The following is a 21,784-nucleotide window of genomic DNA, read 5'->3' as shown; positions in this document are numbered from 1 at the left end:
AGCTTCTACATTAAACTTTATTCTGGATTATAGAAAAATCTGCTAGCACACAAGGTTCCTATCGCAATGTGGAGTATAGGTTACACATTTTATTCTACTTAGAGGAAAGTTTCTTCTCTGGGGTTTGAAATAAAGTAAATGACAATAAGTGCAGTCTAAGTACTAAGTCCGGACTGTGACTATGTCATAGAGAAATGAAGGATGGTATTATCAGCAAACTGCTTTCTGTGGAGCATGTTGTACTTGTATAAGAGAGTGGGTCATATAAAACTGCAGTAGGACATACGTCCAGATATAGGGGTCTAGACTAGAGTTTCACCTATGAAGCAGTACTTTAGTATTGGCAGCCAGTAACGAGAGACCAGAGGGGTTTGTGACCAGCTGAGTGTGAGAGAGAGGAGGCCAGAGAGAAAGTAGTAGTATGAGAATGAGGCCGCCTTATAGATTTACCCTTGCTTAATATCTTTACTGTGATTTACTGAGAACATCCATGCCTGGGTAATAGTAACATATCATCCTCTTCTGGAAAAGATAGACTCCCAATCCTTCTGGCTAAACGCCTGGGGGAAAATGTCCCCTATAATGTGACCCAATTAAAATAGAACTTTTAATTTTACATACGAATAACGGGGGAGATTTATCAAACATGGTGTAAAGTGAAACTGGCTCAGTTGCCCCTAGCGACCAATCAGATTCCACCTTTCATTTTACAAAGAGTCTGTGTGGAAAGTGGAATCTGATTGGTTGCTAGGGGCAACTGAGTTTCACTTTACACCATGTTTGATAAATCTCCCCCAAGATCTGTATATCGAGTGTTAGAAAGAAAATGTTAAAAATTCAACAGACGGTCCTGCTGCATACGGTTTATATGGTAGCAGTTCAACTGTTGTGTTTTTAACATGTTCTTTCTACCACTTGATATACGGATTTAATTTGTACTTAAGATCAAAAGTTATATTTTAGTTGGGTCCCATTATAGGGGGCGTTTGTCCCCAGATGTTTAGCCTGAGTGATTGGGAGTATATTGTATTTGTAACCCCTGGCCGCAACTGGAGGGTCGAGTATTCTGAGTAGTAGGTGCAGAATGAGACAGCAACTAGTGACTGTTGAGTCTGGGGAGATCATGATCCCTCTGTCTAGAGTGGGTACACAGCTCTACAGAGTGAGTAGTAAAACTGGCAGAATTCGGCTTCCGTTGCTCTCCGCTCAAAGAATTGACATGTCAATTCTTTGCACAGAGTTACTGCGGCAGGAACAGCAGCATAGAGTTACTGCGGCAGGCGGGATTCTGTGGAAGAGCTCTCTGCCACGGAATCTCGCCTGCCTCAGTGTCCCACAGTAATTCCACATATTTTACTCAGTGTGAACATACCCTAAGGGTATGTGCACTTTAAGGAATAGGCGAGGAATTGAAGAGGAAAGTTTTCTGCTTGAAATTCTTCACCTATTCATCTCTGGCAGAATAGGAGCAAAATTTGAGCAGAATGCAAGTGGAATTCTAGCGGAATTTAAGCAGAATTCAAGCCCCATTGAGTTCTAAAGGATTTATCTAGCGGAATCCACCCAAATAATTGACATGTCAATTCTTTGGGCAGAAAGCAGATCTGCGGCAGAAAATTCTGCTAGAAAATTTTGCCAGAAAATTCTGCCGTGTGAACAACAGAGGGGAAATCTCATTGAACACAATGGGACATTGCTCTGTTCATATTTCACATGCGGAATTTTAAGTGGAATCCCCAGGAAATTAAGAGCAGATTTCTCTTCAAATTCTTTGCCTATTACTAAGTGTGCACATACCCTTATAAAAATCATGGTGCAGAAGGAACCAACCCAAGAGCATGTTTGGGTGTGTCGAGGATAGAGACTGTGTACTAACGCCTGACTTGTAAACACCCTCTAATATTGACCATAATCTTTAAAAGATAAAACATTAGTATAGTCCCCCCTAGTTGATTCAGTTATTGCACCCTGTGTCCATCTGCCTCTATTTTCTGTGCTCTCCAGCACATGTTCAATTGCATATGGCTTAGTGCTTATGGCATTGACTGGCAGGCAGACTGCCAGCAGAAGATGTTATAGGCCACTGAGGACAGCAAATAAAAAGAAAGATGTTAACTACTGAGGAAGCAAAGAAGGAGAGTGGCGCTGCATTCCAATAGCTTCCCTCATGTGAGGGTACTACCTAATCCTAATTCTGACAGCTGGACAAATCTATATAATATTGAAAATTCTAAAGGGTTCACAAACTTTCAAGCACTACTTTAGGTTAATAGGTCAGTTATGGCCAGTTGTTCATATGAGCTACCAAGTATACATTATTTTCCATTTCCATTCAATTTTCTATATTTGTCACCTTCTGTATTTTTAAGGAAAAAAGTTAATTCCTTCACAACATTTCCATCTTTCTTCAGCAGAAAATTCAGAAGGGTACAAGGATCTTTCCATTCCATTATAGGCATTTACCTGAGTCTAGAGTCCTTGAATGTGTCCAAGTATTTGGGATAGCTCCATGTTATCTTCTCCCCTTTACATCTCAGCTCCATGCTCTGCCCTGCTGTCATGGTGAGCATAGCTGGGGGCTTCTGAAACCGACCTTTGTCCAGAACTTGTGTCATAATAGACTGTACCTTTGAGATGGGCTCTGTGGATTCCTTCAGCTTTGTAATTTTTGGTTTTAGTTTCTTTATTGCAGGCTTAATTTTATTCTCTGCTGGCTCCTTTGGACGTTTCCCTTTGCCAGCTGGTTGGCCGAAAACTAGAATAAAAACAATAAAGTTATTGTTCTGTGAAATAATAACAATTTGCAATAGTTTTTAGAACATCCACATTATGATGTCAAAGAGACATGTCAAAACTTTTAGTTGATCGGGGTCTGGGTGATCAGAACAGGCTGGTAGAAGTGTGTGTGTGCTCTCCCTGCTTTGTGCCATGTGACTCCCAATGTAAGTCTATGGGGTAATCTTGGGTCCCCTTAGAGAACAGGAAGAGAAGTGCTCAGTCACGCACTTCTCTCCCTGCTCATTCTAGCAGTTGGTGCAGTCTAGAGACTCTTAACAACACATCAAACTTTTTTTTATGGTAGGCACACTTTAAGACTCATCGATGACAGAAATGCATGAAAGTCTTTACTTTTGGTACATTTTCTTATCCTAATTTTATTTTATTTTTTTGAGGGCCAGGAAAATCCACTGTGTACCTGACAAGCAGTATACTATTCATATGTGAGCTAATGGGGACAATATATAAGCCAGTTTGCAAGTTGTAGCTTGGCTTCATGCAATGTATAAGAGCTAGAATCTACTCACTGAAGTGAACACCAGCAATAAGAAAACACCTGTAAAATTCAATCTTTGGAAATACAATGTGTGATTTACTTTCTGGGTGGCATACTTTGTGTATGATAAATTCAGTGTTCTAGGCTTCAGTTATAAGCATCACCATGGTTGAAGCTCGTGTAATGTCTGGAAACTCACATGCCGGAGATGGGGAAAATAGAAAACACATTTACTGTAAAGTACTTCATCTTTTATGTTCCCATTCACAGCTGAGTTATGGGCAATGCTTCTGTTACTGAGTAGACTGAGGACACACGAAGAAAAGGATCAAACACTGATGTCAGCTTTAACCCCTTAACAACGCCTGACAAGTATACTCATCATGCCGCCGTTAAGGGGAAGCAGAGAGAGCTCCTGGTGAGGGCCCTCTCCTCAGCACGCGGCTCCCAGCTAAAATCAGCCGATCAGGCTGATTTATGCCCCTGGGTAATTAGCCATTTAAATGCAGCTGTCAAAGCTGACAGCTGCAATTAAATAGCCTGTTGGATGGCAGAGGGGGGATCCCTTCATCTCACCGCGCCGGGACTTAGCGTTGCATTAACACTAATCCCGGCTAGGCAATCTATAGATCTGGGATGCAGCAGCCCAGAGTAATACAGCAATGATCTAATCAATCAGTGCTGTATTAGGTATACTGCACTTACCTCTATGTATTAGAAGTCTTCCAGGGGTACGTCGAATTATGTATGTAAAAAAAAAAGATTTTTTTTTATAAATAAAAAATCCCATGCCCTAATAAAAGTTTAACCCTTTGAGGACCAGGCCCAAAATGACCCAGTGGACCGGGCAAATTTTGATCTTTGCGCTTTCGTTTTTTCCCTACTCCCCTTCTAAGAGCTCTAGCACTTTCCGTTTTCTATCTACAAGGCCATTAAATGGCTTGTTTGTTAAAGGAATAGTTGTACTTTGTAATGGCGTCTTTCATTTTACCATAACATGTATGATGGAATCCCAAATATATTATTTATGAAGATATAAATTGGTGAAATCGTAAAAAAGAATGCAATATGGTAACGTTTGGGGGGTTCCTGTGTCTACGTAATGCACTATATGCTAAAAGCGACATGATACTATTATTCTATAGGTCAGCCCGAACACAACCATATGCAGGTTTACACAGATTCTCTAATGTTATATATATTTTTTTAATGAAAACCTTTTTTTGGCAATTAATTGTTAATAAAATGGGCCTATTGTGACGCTTTATTTTTTCACCTACGGGGCTGTATGGGGTGTCATTTTTTCCGCCATGATCTCTAGTTTTTATTAATACCATATTTGTGAAGATCGGACGTTTTGATAACTTTTTTTATAAATTTTTTATATATAATATATCATTAAATCAGTAAACTGCGCAGTTTTTTCCCTCTTTTCGTCTACGCCGTTCACAATGATGCTTGTTATATTTTAATAGATCGGACAATTACGCATGCTACGGTATATTATGTTTATTTATTTATTTTTATATGTTTTATTTATATCATGGGAAAGGGGGGGGTGATTTAAACTTATTGGGGGAGGGGTTTTGGGGTAGTGTGTTAGTGATTATAACTTTTTTTTTTTATACATTTTAAGTCCCTTTGGAGGACTTGTACATACATTAGTTTTATTGTATACACTGATCATTGCTATGCCATAGGCATAGCATTGATCAGTGTTATCGGCGCTCTGCTGATTGAGCCTGCCTGTGCAGGCTCAGTGAACAGATCGCCGATCGGACCGCGCGGAGGCAGGTAAGAGACCTCCGGTGGTCCGTTTTAACGATCAGGATCCCCGCAGTGTGACTCCCCCTGTCACTTACACTTAAACGCCGCGGCGTTTAAGGAGTTAATGGCACGCTGCAGCGTGTCATCAACAGTGAGGTGCCGGCTGCTGATTGCAGCCGACCCCCACCTGCTATGAGGCGCGCTCCGCGCTTTATAGCTCAGGACGTACCGGTACGTCCAGGGTCGTCTGGGCACAGACTTCCAGGACACACTGGTACGTCCTAGGTCGTCTAGGGGTTAAATCACCCTGCCTTTTTCCATTTTATAAATAAACATATTTGGTATCGCCGCGTGCGTAATCGCCCTAACTCTTAAATGTTCACATTCCTGATCTTGCACGGTAAACTGTGCAAAAACCTGCCGGAGTGCAAAATTGCAGATTTTTTGTCACATCAAATCCAGAAAAATTGTAGTAAAAAGTGATCAAAAAGTCCCATATACGCAATCAAGGTACAATAGAAAACACAGATCATGGAGCAAAAAATGACACCTCACACAGCCCCATAGACCAAAAAATAAAAGTGTTATTGTCACGGCCGCGGCGGCGTCCCGTGTTCGGGGCCACCGCCGCGACATCCTCCTGCCCCATGCAGCCGCCGGCGTCCCTGTGCAGGGACCCGGCGCTGCTGCTAGTTCGGCCCCTGGGGGCGTCTCACCTCTCCTCCGCTCCTGTCTCCGTCTGTGCCGGCCGGCTGTCTCAGATTTAAAGGGCCAGTCCGCCCTTAATTGGTTAATTGCACCTATCACTCCCTATAAATCCCAGCATGCCCTGTCCCTTGTGTTGGAGCCTCTACATGCTTCCCATAGCGTTTGGCCCAGCCCCCTGTTGTTCCTGATTCCTATCCGCTACCTGGTCCCAAGTCCTTGTTCCTGATACCTATCCGCTACCTGGTCCCTACTCCTTGTTCCTGGTTCCTGCTTCCCCGTTACACTTTAGTTCCTGTGTTCAGCCTGTCACCTGCGGTCACGCCTACAGACCTCTGCCAGTACCATCTCCTGCCTACTGCTCCTGCCACGCCTCGCCTGCCGTCACTAGCAACCAAGCCAGGGGTAGCGACCTGGGGGTCGCCTGCCGCAGCAAGTCCATCCCGCCTTGCGGCGGGCTCTGGTGAAAACCAGCGGCCCCTTAGACTCCGCTCCCTGGTGAGGTCTGTGCTATCGCTGGTGACGGTCCAGTGGATCCACTACTCCAGGCGTTACAGTAGGCTCCAACCATGGATCCCGGCGAGGTGCCTGATATCCGCGAAGTCGCCCGAGTGGTCGCCCTACAGGCTCAACAAATCCAGAAACAGTCGCAGCAGATCCAGCAACTCACTGCCGCCTTACAGCAGCATACTACAGCCCAGAGTACACCACCTCCTGCTGCTTTTTCTACACTTCGACTGGCTCTCCCAAGCAAATACGCTGGTGACTCCAAGTTGTGCAGAGGATTCCTGACTCAGTGCACCATGCATATTGAACTTTTAAGTAGTCAGTTTGCCACCGAGCGCTCTAAAGTGGCTTTCATCATCAGCCTATTGGAAGGAAGAGCTCTGGCCTGGGCCACACCACTATGGGACCGTGATGATCCTGTGGCTGCTAATCTCCGAATTTTCCTGGCCGAGTTCCGCTCTGTCTTTGAGGAACCTGCCCGTGCCTCTTCAGCTGAAACTGCTCTCCTCAACCTCTCTCAAGGGAGCTCCTCTGTTGGTGACAACGCCATCCAGTTCCGCACCCTGGCGGCAGAATTGGACTGGAATGAGGCCGCTCTAATAGCCACCTTCAAGAGGGGTTTGTCCAGCCGGGTGAGAGACGTGCTTTCCGCCCGAGACCTGCCTACCTCCCTGAACGAACTCATCCTACTGGCCACCAGGGTCGATACTCGTTTTTCTGAGAGGGAGGAGGAGGTCTGGCATGAACGGCGACTAGGCCTGTCCCGTCGCCATCACCAGCTGGCGCCGGTCTTCCAGTATCCTGACGTTCCGGAGTCCCAGTCGACTCCTGAGATTCCTATGCAGGTGGAACGGGCTCACCTGACGCCTGATGAAAGACTTCGTCGTCTGGAGCTGAATCTCTGCCTCTACTGCGGTAGTTCGGATCACTTTCGGCTGAGATGTCCCCAACGTCCTCAAGCGTCCGGGAAACTCCAGCACCTAGGTCCGGTGGGAGAGGTCTCCCTGAGTGTGAATGCCACCTCTCCAAGTCTGTGCCAGTTTCCATCCAGACACCCTCAGGACAAACTCACCAAACTACTGCCTTTCTCGATTCTGGGTCAGCAGGCAATTTTATTGCAGCTACATTGGTCCAGAGATGGCGGCTACCCGTGACACCACTAGCCAGACCCCTGTCTATCTCCTCGGTCACGGGCGAGATTCTTACCGACCATGTGCACTACCAGACCGCATCTCTAGTCCTCCAGGTGGGCCCTTCACATCTGGAAAAGATCTCCTTCTACGTCCTGCCCCATTCTTCTTCCACCATCCTCCTGGGACTCCCTTGGCTGCAATTACATGCCCCTAAACTGGACTGGAGAACCGGGAAGATTCTCAGTTGGGGTCAGGACTGTTCCAACCAGTGTCTGAGGTCACCTCAGCCTAAGCGTTCTATGTTGTCACCCGAGCCCGTCAAGCCTTTGTCCGGCCTACCGGCGGAATACCAAGATTTGCCTGATGCCGCCTTCTGCAGGCAAGAAAGAGGGGGAGGCCAAAGAGGGGGGGGGGGTCCCGTGTTCCGGGCCACCGCCGCGACCTCCTTCTGCCCCATGCAGCCGCCGGCGTCCCTGTGCAGGGACCCGGCGCTGCTGCTAGTTCGGCCCCTGGGGGCGCCTCACCTCTCCTCCGCTCCTGTCTCCGTCTGTGCCGGCCGGCGCGCGCGTCCCCGCCTCCTAGGGCGCGCGCGCGCCGGCTGTCTCAGATTTAAAGGGCCAGTCCGCCCTTAATTGGTTAATTGCACCTATCACTCCCTATAAATCCCAGCATGCCCTGTCCCTTGTGTTGGAGCCTCTACATGCTTCCCATAGCGTTTGGCCCAGCCCCCTGTTGTTCCTGATTCCTATCCGCTACCTGGTCCCAAGTCCTTGTTCCTGATACCTATCCGCTACCTGGTCCCTACTCCTTGTTCCTGGTTCCTGCTTCCCCGTTACACTTTAGTTCCTGTGTTCAGCCTGTCACCTGCGGTCACGCCTACAGACCTCTGCCAGTACCATCTCCTGCCTACTGCTCCTGCCACGCCTCGCCTGCCGTCACTAGCAACCAAGCCAGGGGTAGCGACCTGGGGGTCGCCTGCCGCAGCAAGTCCATCCCGCCTTGCGGCGGGCTCTGGTGAAAACCAGCGGCCCCTTAGACTCCGCTCCCTGGTGAGGTCTGTGCTATCGCTGGTGACGGTCCAGTGGATCCACTACTCCAGGCGTTACAGTTATAAGGATCAGAATAAAACAATTGAAGAACTTTTTTTTTAAGTTTTAAGTTTTTATTTTTTAAAAGCCATCAAATAAATTGAAAGTTATACAAGTTACATATTATTGTAATCGTACTGACATGAGGAATACAGATAACATGGCAATACAGATAAATTTTACTGCACAAATAATTTGTTTTCCGGTTTCACGACATATTATGGAAAAATGTATTCTGTCATTGCAAAGTATAATTAGTGTCACAAAAAATAAGGGCTCATCTGGGTCTGTAGGTTAAAAAATGCAAGCACTAAGGAGGACAAAATGAAGTGCAAAAATGAAAATTGGCTCGTCCTTAAAGGGGTAGTGCGGCGGTAAAAAATTATTCACAGAATAACACACATTACAAAGTTATACAACTTTGTAATGTATGTTATGTCTGTGAACGGCCCCCTTCCCCGTGTCCCACCACCCCCACCCATGTACCCGGAAGTGTAGTGCATTATACATTACCTGATCCGTGTCGCGCCCGTCCGCCATCTTGTGCCAAACGTCATCTTCGGCTGGCTGGCCCGAACACCTCCGATCTTCCCGAGTGCCGGCCGCCCTCTGCCGCGTCATCAGCCGCTGAGCCGCGATTGGCCGAGCACAGTTATGCTCAGCCAATCGCGGCTGAGCAGCTGATGACGCGGCAGAGGGCAGCTGGCACTCGGGAAGATCGGAGGTGTTCGGGCCAGCCGGCCGAAGATGACGTTTGGCACAAGATGGCGGACGCGTGTCAACACGGATCAGGTATGTATAATGCACTACACTTCCGGGTACACGGGTGGGGGTGGTGGGACACGGGGAAGGGGGCCATTCACAGACATAACATACATTACAAAGTTGTATAACTTTGTAATGTGTGTTTTTCTGTGAATAATTTTTTACCGCCGCACTACCCCTTTAAGAGGTTAAAATAGAATCTAAGATTTTAAAAGTCTTATGAAGGGTATCTGATCACCTTGGCTTATGAGTCTGTATTCACAAGATCGCTAAAGTCTGAAATGTGTAAGCTGTGTTGATCAGGCTTCCTTTTGTTAGAAATAACCTCTTTGTATTTTATCTAGAAGTTGACATTGGTGCTCGATCCTTTCTTCATATGTGTCTACGGTTCAGCTTTTTCTCCAGGCTTTCTGTGGACCAAAAGGCCCCAGCTAGAGAACTGCAGCACTGACCTGCAGCCTCTGCTTTGTTTTTTCATCTGTACAAAAGGCTGGAAAGCATATCTATTTTTTGCTGTAATGTACAATAGTAATATTTATTATCCCAGAATAACAGTATGTGTGGCTCTTTTGTTGCTTTATGCCACAGGGAGGCCATGGGGAGAGTGTAAGATTTCCCCGGACAACCTATTGACAAAAAGTCATTGTCATAAATAACGTATAACACATTATCAGGCATGTCAAAAGTTATTCAAGTTATTCAGTCGGGGAGATACAGTGTGATCCATGCAACGGCCACTCACTGATTCCAAGACTCTACCCTCTTTATAGTCTATGTGGCTAAAGTGTTGGAATTAGGGAACAGCCGGGAAATGGATCACACTGCTGCTATTACTGCACTCTCTCCCTGGTTGTATCTTTATATCGCAGCAGGTCTCGGCAGGGAGATCTGCTGCTATCTGCACATTCTGTCCTTGATAAGTTTCTATCCTTAGGGACCCAGTCCTGGCTTTGACTGCATCAAAAGTTACACTGCCTAAAGCAAAAGTTGGATTTCATTGTTCCTACATTAGGTGACTGCTGTACAGATAATTCTTCCAAATCACAAGAGGAATCTACGTACAGACACTGGGAGGGTTCAGCCAAATATGAAGCTCCTGGGCCTCACTGCCAAATCTGTTACAGGGCTCTTCCAGCATCACTTACTATTCTTAGCAATGTCAGCCTTTTATTTAGTGGAGGGGCCATTGGGCCCCTTTATCTTTATGACTGCAACTGCATATGAAAACTATAAAATGGTGTTCAAAGGCAAACATAAAACTCCATATGGATCTATAGACAAAACATCATTGTAAACGGAAAAGAGTGGGGGACTGGGGGTGGCTGGGGTGGGTGAGAATTGGTAACATAAGTTTCATTTTACGGTGCATGAAAAATTTGTAATTTTTAAAAAAATGCTGTGTGTAAAGCAACACCAAGGGTGCCATTACAATAACAATACAGTTGCATAGGCACTTTGTACCCCCCCCCCCTCTGCACTCACACATACACCTGTCCTAAGGGGGGGGGGAGTATTTTGTGGGTGAGTACATTTTTTTGTATAAAGTTGATTTATCTGATATTAGCCTCCATAATCTCCTAAACCTCTTTTTTTTATTCATATGTTTGGCATCCGTTCAGTGACCACGTTCAGTGACTGCATAGACTCAGCATAGACCACAAACATGGTGTGAGCCTCATATAAGACAGCTTTATTCTCATACCTGCTTACACACATGCAATTGGTGACCTATGACTGCCAATATAAACATCTTTCAGTTGCTGACATATTGTACAGTATTGAATACTCTAATAGAAATCTATTTTCAATGTATTTGAATTTACTGTTTTTCACCCACATAGTGTATTCTTTCTTTACATAGCTCTCTGCTGTGCAGGTGGGCTCTGTGCCTTATATACATGGGATACATTCATAGACAATCTCTTTGCCTTTGCCACTTTTAAAATTTTTTAACATAGAACATGCCTGTGTTTTACACATACTTACTAGCTGGGCTTTATTCTTATGATGCCAAAGTGGCCGATTTATCTGATGTTACTTTGAATGGGAAAGTTTGGATTTTCTGTCTGTCTGATATAAAAAGCAACAAAGTAGGAGAAAGTGCTCTGCTAATAGTTATACAAAGGGCACAAACAGGTACTGTATATGTACGGTGAATTTTCTCTTCTGATATTATATGGCATCACCAACATTATGTTATCACATATACTAGGTGCCAGGGCAGATATCCTCTAATAACATTAGCAGTCAGTTCTAGCCTGGATGTCCTGGCCATTGGCTGCTGTCTAAGATCAACACAGAAGAGAACTGTACTTCACACACTGGAATAAAAACACCTTGTACTTGTCCAGGTTGTTTCCAAAGTGCGCTTTTACAGATCTCTCCCAACACTCCTGTCTGTAATACTCCAGTCCATAAGCAGAGCTACTTCAATGCCTCATCTATTGCAATATTTTCTCTTCTGTGCTATTTTTCACTGCATAAATTAGGTTAGTATGTGAAAAGGTGTACATGCTGTTCCAAAATGTATGCATCCATTTCTCAATTTCATCTATGACGGTGTAAAATTAAATTGACACCCTGGTCACAGTTTAATTTCAAAACACCATTATCTGTATGGTTGCATATGTGACTGCATATAGTTGTATAGAAAGATACAGCTCTCAAGTCTTGTGGCGTCTTGATGTATCACAACTTTTGCACACTTTTGCCTATTAAAATCTATGGGCACATGGGTGTGCAGTTGATGTGGCAGGCATATGTTATAAATGTTATAAATGTAAATGTCATAGTGCCACCCTAAAAGAACTGGCCACAGTGCATTATTACTGCGCCACCTGTGGTGAGCTTATTACAGAGCCAGTGGCATTGCATCTATTGCACTTTTATAAACCTTGTGGGTTTGTCTCATGCAATATATTAACCCTTTGAGGACCAGGCCCAAAATGACCCAGTGGACCGCGCAAATTTTGATCTTAGTGTTTCCGTTTTTCCCTTCTTCCCTTCTAAGAGCTCTAGCACTTTCAGTTTTTTATCTACAAGGCCATGTAAGGGCTTATTTGTTACAGGAATAGTTGTACTGTGTAATGGCGTCATTCATTTTACCATAACATGTATGATGGAATTCCAAATATATTATTTATGAAGATATAAATTGGTGAAATCGCAAAAAAGAATGCAATATGGTAACGTTTGGGGGGTTCCTGTGTCTACGTAATGCACTATATGGTAACAGCGACATTATACAATTATTCTATAGGTCAGTACGAACACAACCATATGCAGGTTACACAGATTCTCTAATGTTATATATTTTTTTTAAATGAAATCCTTTTTTTGGCAATTAATTATAAATAAAATGGGCCTATTGTGACGCTTATAACGGTTTTATTTTTTCACCTACGGGGCTGTATGGGGTGTCACTTTTTCCGCCATGATCTCTAGTTTTTATTAATACCATATGTGTGAAGATCGGACGTTTTGATCACTTTTTATTAATTTTTTTTTATATATAATGTAACATAAAATCGGTAATCCGCGCACTTTTTTCCCTCTTTTCGTGTACGCCGTTTATCGTTCGCAATGACGCTTGTTATATTTTCATAGATCGGACAATTACGCACGCTACGGTATATTATATGTTCATTTGTTTATTTATTTTTATATGTTTTATTTATATAATGGGAAAGGGGGGTGATTTCAACTTTTATTGGGGGAGGGGTTTTGGGGTAGTGTGTTAGTGTTTTTAACTTTTTTTTTTTTACTCATTTGAAGTCCCTTTGGGGGACTTTTACATACACTAGTATGATTTCTACACTGATGAATGCTATGCCATAGGCATAGCATTGATCAGTGTTATCGGCGATCTGCTCATTGAGCCTGCCTGTGCAGGCTCAGTGACCAGAGCGCCGATCGGACCGCACGGAGGCAGGTGAGAGACCTCCGGCGGCCCGTTTTACCGATCGGGACCCCCGCAGTCACACTGCGGGGGTCCCGATCGGTAAGTGACAGGGGACTCCCCCTGTCACTTACACTTAAACGCCGCGGTCGCGCCGCGATCGCGGCATTTAAGGAGTTAATGACACGCGGCAGCGCGATCGCTGCAGCGTGTCATTGCCGGTGAGGTCCCGGCTGCTGATTGCAGCCGGCCCCCACCTGCTGTGAAGCGCGCTCCGCTCCGGAGCGCGCTTCATAGCGGGAGAAACACCCAGGGCGTACAGTTACGCCCTAGGTCGTCTGGGGACAGGCTTCCATGGCGTAACTATACGCCCTGGGTCGTCTAGGGGTTAAGAATATACTGATCATAGTGATAATGGGATCCTAAGGACCTAAATAACTAAGCAGCATTTGGCTGTAATAGCATCAATCGGTGAAACCTTCCTGTCAGGGGTCCACAGCTCAAACCAGTGGAGGTGGCATATTATTGTTGCTAGTGATTTATTGGCGCATCCTGGGTCCTCTGATACCTGGGGATGGATGTTAAAGGGAACCAATCACGTCGAAAATCGTCATAATGATAAGGAAATGTTCTGGCACATCACCCAGCACGCTTCCCAAACATCCCCCTGTACCCTCTATGCCCCCGTCTATTAGACCGTATTCTTACTTTTATGAAGTCCCGCGCTGTATGTAAATTGCGGGCAAGTAGTCACGGTGGGCGTATCTAGTCACGGTCCTGGACGGTTGGAATCACTGTGAAAGACCTGCGTTCTGCTGACGTCAACCGGGGCCTGCTTTCCACAGTGGCGGTGCGCCGACGTCTTCAGGGCACCACGCATGTGCAGTACATCAGTGTTCCCCTGCCGTACAGCGCATGCGTAGCGTGCTAAAGACGTTGCCGTGTCACCGACGTGGAGCGCAGGCCCCGGGTGACGTCGACTTAATGCAGGTCTTTCAATCAAGCCCCTCTGGTCGTAATTACAGTGATTCCAACCGCCCAGGACCTTGACTAGATACGCCCAGGACCGTGACTAGATACGCCCACCGTGACTACTTGCCTGCAATTTACATATAGCGCAGGACTTATAATTTACATATAGCGCAGGAAAAGTAAGAAAACGGTCTAATAGAGGGGGGCACGGAGGGTACAGGGGGATGTTTGGGAAGCGTGCTGGGTGATGTGCCAGCACTTTTCCTTATCATTAGGGGCATATTCGGAGTGATTGGTTCCCTATAAGACAGTAGAGTGTTTATAAATAGGCCAGGTTCATCCCGTCTGCAAGGGTCATATAGTCATGGATTGGTTCCAGGAACATTACAGTGAGTTTTCTGCCTTCCTGACCTTTACAACTCCCAGCTCTTACTCCTATAGAGCATCTATGGGATGTAGTTGGGTTGTTCAGAGATTGGTCAGTATCCCCATCTAATGTGTGGCATTCGTGACAAGCAATCCTGTCTGCACAGACTAATATTTATGCTAGTAGAATCTGTGCCATTGCAGTTGCTGCAATTGTGAAAGCCAAAAGGAGTTCCAATGCACTACTAAATGGGTCTCCAATAAAGTGACCATCCTATTGGTTCTCTTAAGTATGTTAGGCCATAGGCTATGCTTTGAATGTGCTTATGTTATAACTAATGCTCATACGTAAGATGTTTTATCGTTTTTCTGTAATGAATTTCTTGATCAATAATGTTGAAAGCAAAAAAAGAGTAATAAAAAAAAACATTGCCAGTCTGTCACCATTTGTTCTAATTAAATATATCGCCTTAGACTGGCCACTACCGCCATCTGCCACACAACCAGTCCTTATAGTTTTTGGCACCCCACAGAACTACAATAAGTAAAAGCTGTTGGTTTATTTTCCCAGCCACTAGGATCCACCAAAAGTGAAAATCAAAACCAAAAAGGATTGAATCACAACATGCTAAGGCTGGGTTCACACAACGTAAGACACCGATTGTTCTGTGACTAGGTCATGTCACAGAACGGACGGTGTCAGTGAAGTTCATCCTGGCCAGTACTGCAGTATTGGCCAGATGAACTTAATTTCTTTTGAGTTGGGATGCGGGTGCATTCCAGTGTGCTTGCATTCCAATTACCCATAGCACGCAATGGAAAGTGCGGCAAGGGCCGCACTTTACATTGGCTGCGCAGTCAGTCTTGTGACATGTCGTGTCACTGACATATCAGTTTTTCGTGCAGCCACAAGGAATCCCGGCTAGAGTGTATACAGAGTGTATACACTCTGGACGGGATTCCATTGAAATCAGTGTGATCGCCAATTTCATTCAACAGCCGTGGTTGCAAACTTTTAACTACAGCTGTTGTTTAATGAAATTATACATAGTGTAAACTGTGTTGCTTTTAAGAAAATATATATAACAGGATAAATAGAATACAATTTTGGATGTATTTTTTTATAAATAGAAATCTACCATATGGAAGCCTACTCATGGATATCATTGCAAACGTTATGCAGCAATGTGCTCTAGAGACTAGTCCTCTCTCGGAATACAGTATCTTGTAAAGAAAGCTGTCATACTTTCCAATTTCTCTCTTTCATTTTCTGAATTACTATCCTGAATCTGGAGTCTGTGGGGGATATTTATTAAAGGGTGTAAATTTTAGACTGGTGCAAACTACCCACAGCAACCAATCACAGCTCAGCTTTAGGCAGTGCTGAAAGGAAAGAGGAACTGTGATTGGTTGCTGTGGGCAGTTTGCACCAGTCTAAATTTTACACCCTTTGATAAATTTTCCCCTGTGTCTTCAGGTTTTGAATACACAAAAACTTCCAATAAAGTGGTATTTTGCCAAGGCACATGTTAAAGGGGTTATCCAGCGCTACAAAAACATGGCCACTTTTCCCCCTACTGTTGTCTCCAGTTCAGGTGCAGTTTGCAATTAAGCTCCATTTACTTCAATGGAACTGAGTTTCAAAACCCCACCCAAGCTGGAGACAACAGTAGGGGGAAAGAGGCCATGTTTTTTTAGCGCTGGATAACCCCCTTTAAGCAGCGTTCCATCTAAAGAGACAGGAATGATTGCTATGGGTCTTGTGATGGCGGGAATGAAAATGTGGTGCACATGTAACTTTGGCCCCTATACATGTTAATCTCAGAGATGTGTGTATTGGTCTAGGTTTTCAGACCCAGATTGATTGCTAGAACATGCTGGGGGAAGCGTGTCCCATGCTCTTCCCACCTCTCAGCTCTCTCTATCTCACTGCAGAAGATGAGATCCATAGATTTACTTCAGCATCTGTCTTCTGCAGAGAGACATAGAGAGCTTAGCTGTGTAATTCTGCATGTCTCTATGACATGTCAGAAGGTACACATCCACCTACACATGAACGGCTAGCATATGAATGGTTGTTTATCAGTATTTTGCAACTTTACAATCTCTCCTATATAACATTGTGGCTTGTCTGTATCCTGCTGGCAGCTGGCTTTTAACACCCTATAAGTAAAGGTCCTATTTCACGAAATGATTATCCACCTTACCTGGCTGATTCTGTTCAGGACGATAATCATTTTGTGTAAGGCTATGTTCACACTACTTAAAAGTACAGCCATTGTTGCCATCGGCATGTAGTGTAGAACATTGCCTCTTGTTCTATGGGATCCCGGCCGGAGCGTATACACATCGTATACACTCCGGACGGGATCCCATGCCGGGCCGCAAAGAACTGACATGTTAGTTTTCTGAGGCCGCAATTCAGTGAATTGCGGCCGTAGGAAACCCTGTCAGTTCACACAATAAGGCGAGCGGCTCCGGACGCTTGCTTCATTGTGTGCTATGGGGAGCTCTGAAGGGGGGCGCGCGCTGATGCGCCCGCATCAGAACACTACGGCCATAAAGATCATCCGGCCGGTAGGATACGACGTGGGAACATAACCTAAAAGTGCATTTTAAAAGGCACATGCACGATGCTGGCTGTTCAGGATTTTTCAGTTTGGTGAAAAAACACGATCATGTCAGCAACCTGCACAATGATGCTCAATCACTGCTTGAGAAAGGCTAATATAGCCGAAACGTCGCACTCTGATGTATTGAAATAAACCTGGACACCTTTTTTGGATGTGCCGTCTTTTGCTCTTTTTTTTCTGCTCTTTTTTCTGCACAATGATGGTTATTCAGGCAGTCCTTCCCACTGCCCTCCGCTCGCTGTCTGTGTGTGTAATAGCACAGGCAGCAAGCAGGGAATGAGGGGGAAGTGAGCACGGACTTGACAGGTTGGCGCTTGGTTCCCGGGAAAATGCTGTGTAATAGGGCCTTAAGTATTAACCCTTTTCAGTGACTTTACATGTGTTGAATAAAATCATATGTGTTTATACATTGTAGATTGTTCATATGTACAGAAAATAATAATTCTAAATATAACAAATAAAAAGCTAAATATTTGCAGAATGCTTTGAATTGCTTTGTTCCCTTACACAGTAGGGCTATGTTCACACAATGTATATTTTCGTAAAATCATGGGCATTGTACAACGGCCGTGATTATTACGAAGATATGCGCTACCTCTCTTTCTATGGGACCCTAGCGGCGCCGGAAACAACTGACATGTCAGTTTTCTGCGGCAGCTATTCAGTGAATAGCGGCTGTAGAAACCCTGTCAGTGTACACTATGGAGCGAGCGGCTCTGGCCGCTCGCTCCATAGCGTGCAGTGGAGAGTTCTGCGGCCGAACCCTGCAGCCGAAGAGAACATCCGTCCAGTACTTCAGTAACGGCCGGGATGATCTTTTCAGAGACCGGCCGTTCCGTGACTCAGCCGGCTCACGGAACAGCCGGCTTCTTATGCTATGTGAACATGGCCTAGTACATTATACACAGGACCTCCTGCCTTTCATTAAAATGTGGTTGATTCTCCATCCAAATTTATTCTCCAGAAAATTATGAAACGTATTTCCTGACTAGATAAGAATAAGGATCTGTCTGTATGACACAGATGCAGAGAAAATGTGCACATTTGTATACAAACATGAGCAATGTTCATCTTCTCATCGCTCACGAAAACCATGTGTTATTATTCCAACAACGAACACTGAAAAAGTGAAGGCATAATTTATAACATTTGTTTGATCTCATATTCTGTCCATAGCCAAATCCACAATGTCTGCAAGTAAGCATATAATATACAAGTCATTAACACACATGAAATCTAGCACAGAAACAATAAAAATGCTTAACTAAGCTAAGCACTGGAAAAAAGTGATGCAAATGAACACCTTTGGGGGGTGGGGTGCAGTGTAACATCTCATATGTAAGGGTTTTCATCCCCTCAATTTCCCACCACCTAAACGTTTACATCATTACAACACTAGCATGTGACTGCAGCAGTCAAACCAGAGCAGCAGAGGTCAAGTGCCATACATACTAACACCACCACTGCAGCCAGTACTTGGCTATACCATTCTTATGTCAGTACTGAACATAATCCCTGCCGAGATGCAGAAACGTAACAGATGGTGCTAAAAGAAGTTTTCCATCTACATTTGTGGTAAAACTAATTATCACATGTGGGCTTCTTGTGTTCCCCTAAACTCATACAGCTCTATTTCTCCAGTTTTCCTTTCCTTTTCTCCTGTTTGTCCAAAAAGCAACAGCTCCTTCTTCCCCATTTGTCTTTATATTGTACTTTTCATTAGCTACTGGCTAGAGATCCCTCCATTCTTCTTTATTTGCTGATTCTGAACATGGTAGAGACTTCTGCTGATTTTATGAACAGTTATTTTAGGATGATACATGGGTGGGATTATACATTAAAAGGGTATGTATTAGGCATACACGCCAGTCATTGTAGAACATTCACACCCATCTTACTATTAATTAAATTGTCGGACCAATTAGACACCTATAATATTGTATCTCAAGTGTGGGTGTAAAAAGGTGTGTAATCTGGGCACCCTAAGCCATTAAATGGTAGCAACATCTTGGTATTTTAAGATTGGCTACACGTCCTTATGGGCAAAAGTTATGAGGAAAATAAGGAGTGTTGGGCACCTTTCATATTTCAGTGCAGAACAATGGGAAATGCAAAATATTGGGGCAAATGCAAAAAAATTCAATATTAGGGCAAATCCAGCCTTAATTGAAATAAGTACATAGCATATAACAAACTTGATAGCATGAGAACAATTGATCATCACTAATCTTTTTAAAAACTGACAAAAAAAATTAAATGGGCTAGGGTCTGAATGTTCACATCTTGACTAATAGCTAGATATAGCTGGAAGAAGTGAACTCTAAGCACCTTATCGCCAGTCTCGTTCCATGTGAACAAGACTGGCTCCCCATGCAAGTCTATGGGGTCATCTTGGTTGAGCGCACAAAGATCTGGGAGAGAAGTGCTCAGTCACACATTTTTTCCACAATGGTTCTAGTGATCATTCTAGTGAATGTTCATACCCCGACCAATCTAAAATTTTGCAACGTCTCTACGGCATGTGAAAAGTATTTTTTTGTGACATGTACAGCACTCTTAAAGCGTCACTGTTACTTCAGAAAACTTTTGACATGTCATTCAAATTAAGCCCCACTGGATTTACTAAATTTATTAAATCCAGCGAGACCTACACCTGTCGCAGGTCAAATACAGAAATCTACTTCTGCTCTGGACATTTGTAGATTTCTGCCATGATGTACGCCTGTTTACAGGTGTAAATCATGAAAAATTAGGTGTAAGAGGAGGCAATGCCTCATCCCCAACTTGTTGTGCCTCCCTGCATGCCTAGCAGACTGGTTTACGCAAAAGTCTGGACCATTTCCATGGCATTCCCCAGGGGTGCAGTATATAAATCTGCCCACTTAAGCTCAAGCAGATATTCTCTTAATCTATCATCCTAGTTACAAATACCAACATGTCCCTGGTCCTTGCAGTATTTTAATGCAGTGGACAGACATTTCATTGTAGTAAATGGAATGTTAAAGGGCATGCTGTGTATGCCTCTTTTCCAACTGTTTGTCCCCATAGATTTCAATTGAGGAATAACACCGTATAAAACATGCATGTAAAAGCAGATCACCATATAAGCATTTCTAATGATATTTCCAATAATATATTAAAGTGCATCTCCCAGACATAAAAATAGTCACTGTTTATTCTGACATTATGGAATGTCAACATGTTCAATTGATAGCTGGCACTTCTGACATTGGTATATACCAAATATTTAGATGTTATCACTTTGTGTATACCTGTCCGGAATTGCAGTGTAATCGCTTGCACTAGTTAATAATCCAATTATCTGCTCATGTGAATGAACCTTAAGAACTGTGAATATCCCCTAATACAAGCCTGTAAATAACCTGAGAGCAAAGCATACATGAAAGACAGCATATGTGACAGGTGTACTGAAATGGAGTTTCTCCCATCTGCAAGGGCCAAGAATTTAGCCTTTCTGAATAGCAAGAAAAAATTTAATACATTATTACTAAACAGTTTGTGTATACCCAGAACAAGCACTGTATAATTCCATGTCACAGCAAATAATTTTCAATGTGTCTATATGTGATGAATATCCTGTATACACATGACAAGTCAGCAGTGGATATGCCAGAAAATAAGTTGTTCCAGTAATTTCATCCATATTTTGGCTTTCTAGTAGTAATTTCTGAAGTGCAATCCCCGGGGCTGAGAGCTCCTCAGGACTGCACGACTTAGCTACAAGGTGCTTCAGGACTTGACACTAATGAGAGTCAGTAAAATAACTCACCATTTTGTAGAGCTTCATGGGCAAGAATCAGAGTAAAAATGACCCAGAACTTCATTTTCTAAAGTAACGTGGGGTCCCCCAAAGGAGTCTTACCCCCAAGACGGTATGTATTAAGAGCAAAGTCCCAGCTTGCTGTCAGTAAAAGGATGATGTAAAAAAGGCTGCTAGGAATGTGGACTGCTGATTTGTATTTTCCAAAGCATGAAGAGAACCTTCTGAAGGATCAAGTTTCAAGAAATACTGGAAAAGAAAAAAAAATGAAACTTTGTGAAACTTGCCTGCTCTCTGCTGGTTATCTTACAGAATGTAACTAATTCTGCAGAGCATACTTCAACAAGGCAACATATATCAGTGATGGATATATCATCCGTGCAGCCAGTTCAGCTGTACAAGAGCCCACTGAGCTAGAATCATACTGGCCCACTTGAGGATGCTTCAGTGGGCCTCGATGTTTGTGCAGTGCTCGAGGGACAGAATTCCAGGATTGTGCCTTGGATTTCTGGGTTGTTGCTTTCTGGGTAATGCTTTTGACTGTTTGTGGGTCTGTTAAATAGAAGCTGGGGACAGTTTTTTTTTTTTTTTTTATTGTTATAGGGCCATTGGGGTATAAGGGGGGCCTAACTACTATATGGGGGCACAGAGAGGCTTAACTACTGTATTGGGATACAGAGTAGGTTAAATATTATTTGGAGGCCTAATACTGTATGGGGACCTGATATTAGATGGGGGCACTGAGGTACATAACATTGTGTGGAGGCACAGAAAAGGACTAATAGTGTATGGGGGCACAGAGGTGGCCTAAAACTATAAGGTGTTACAGAGGGGTCCAACTACATTATAGGAGCACAGAGGGGGTGTGAGAACTGTATAGAAACATAGAGTGGAC

At 44.0% G+C, this 21,784-nt stretch overlaps 1 protein-coding gene across 1 annotated transcript in view; it reads right to left on the bottom strand.

The window, feature by feature from the left end:
- The window catches only part of PDGFRL (platelet derived growth factor receptor like), an 82,862-nt gene extending 61,736 nt beyond the window's left edge, over positions 1-21,126 (bottom strand). Inside the window, exons 1-2 of the mRNA XM_069977683.1 lie at positions 20,899-21,126; positions 2,464-2,755 (exon numbers count right to left, since the gene is read on the bottom strand). Coding sequence (XP_069833784.1) covers positions 2,464-2,755; positions 20,899-20,953 — 347 coding nt within the window. The 5' untranslated portion in view covers positions 20,954-21,126. The remainder of the gene's footprint in view (positions 1-2,463; positions 2,756-20,898) is intronic.
- Between the last annotated feature and the right edge of the window lie 658 nt (positions 21,127-21,784).

Source organism: Dendropsophus ebraccatus, chromosome 7, assembly GCF_027789765.1.
Source record: "Dendropsophus ebraccatus isolate aDenEbr1 chromosome 7, aDenEbr1.pat, whole genome shotgun sequence".
NCBI lineage: Eukaryota > Metazoa > Chordata > Amphibia > Anura > Hylidae > Dendropsophus > Dendropsophus ebraccatus.
This window is presented reverse-complemented; position numbering and strand designations above follow the sequence as displayed.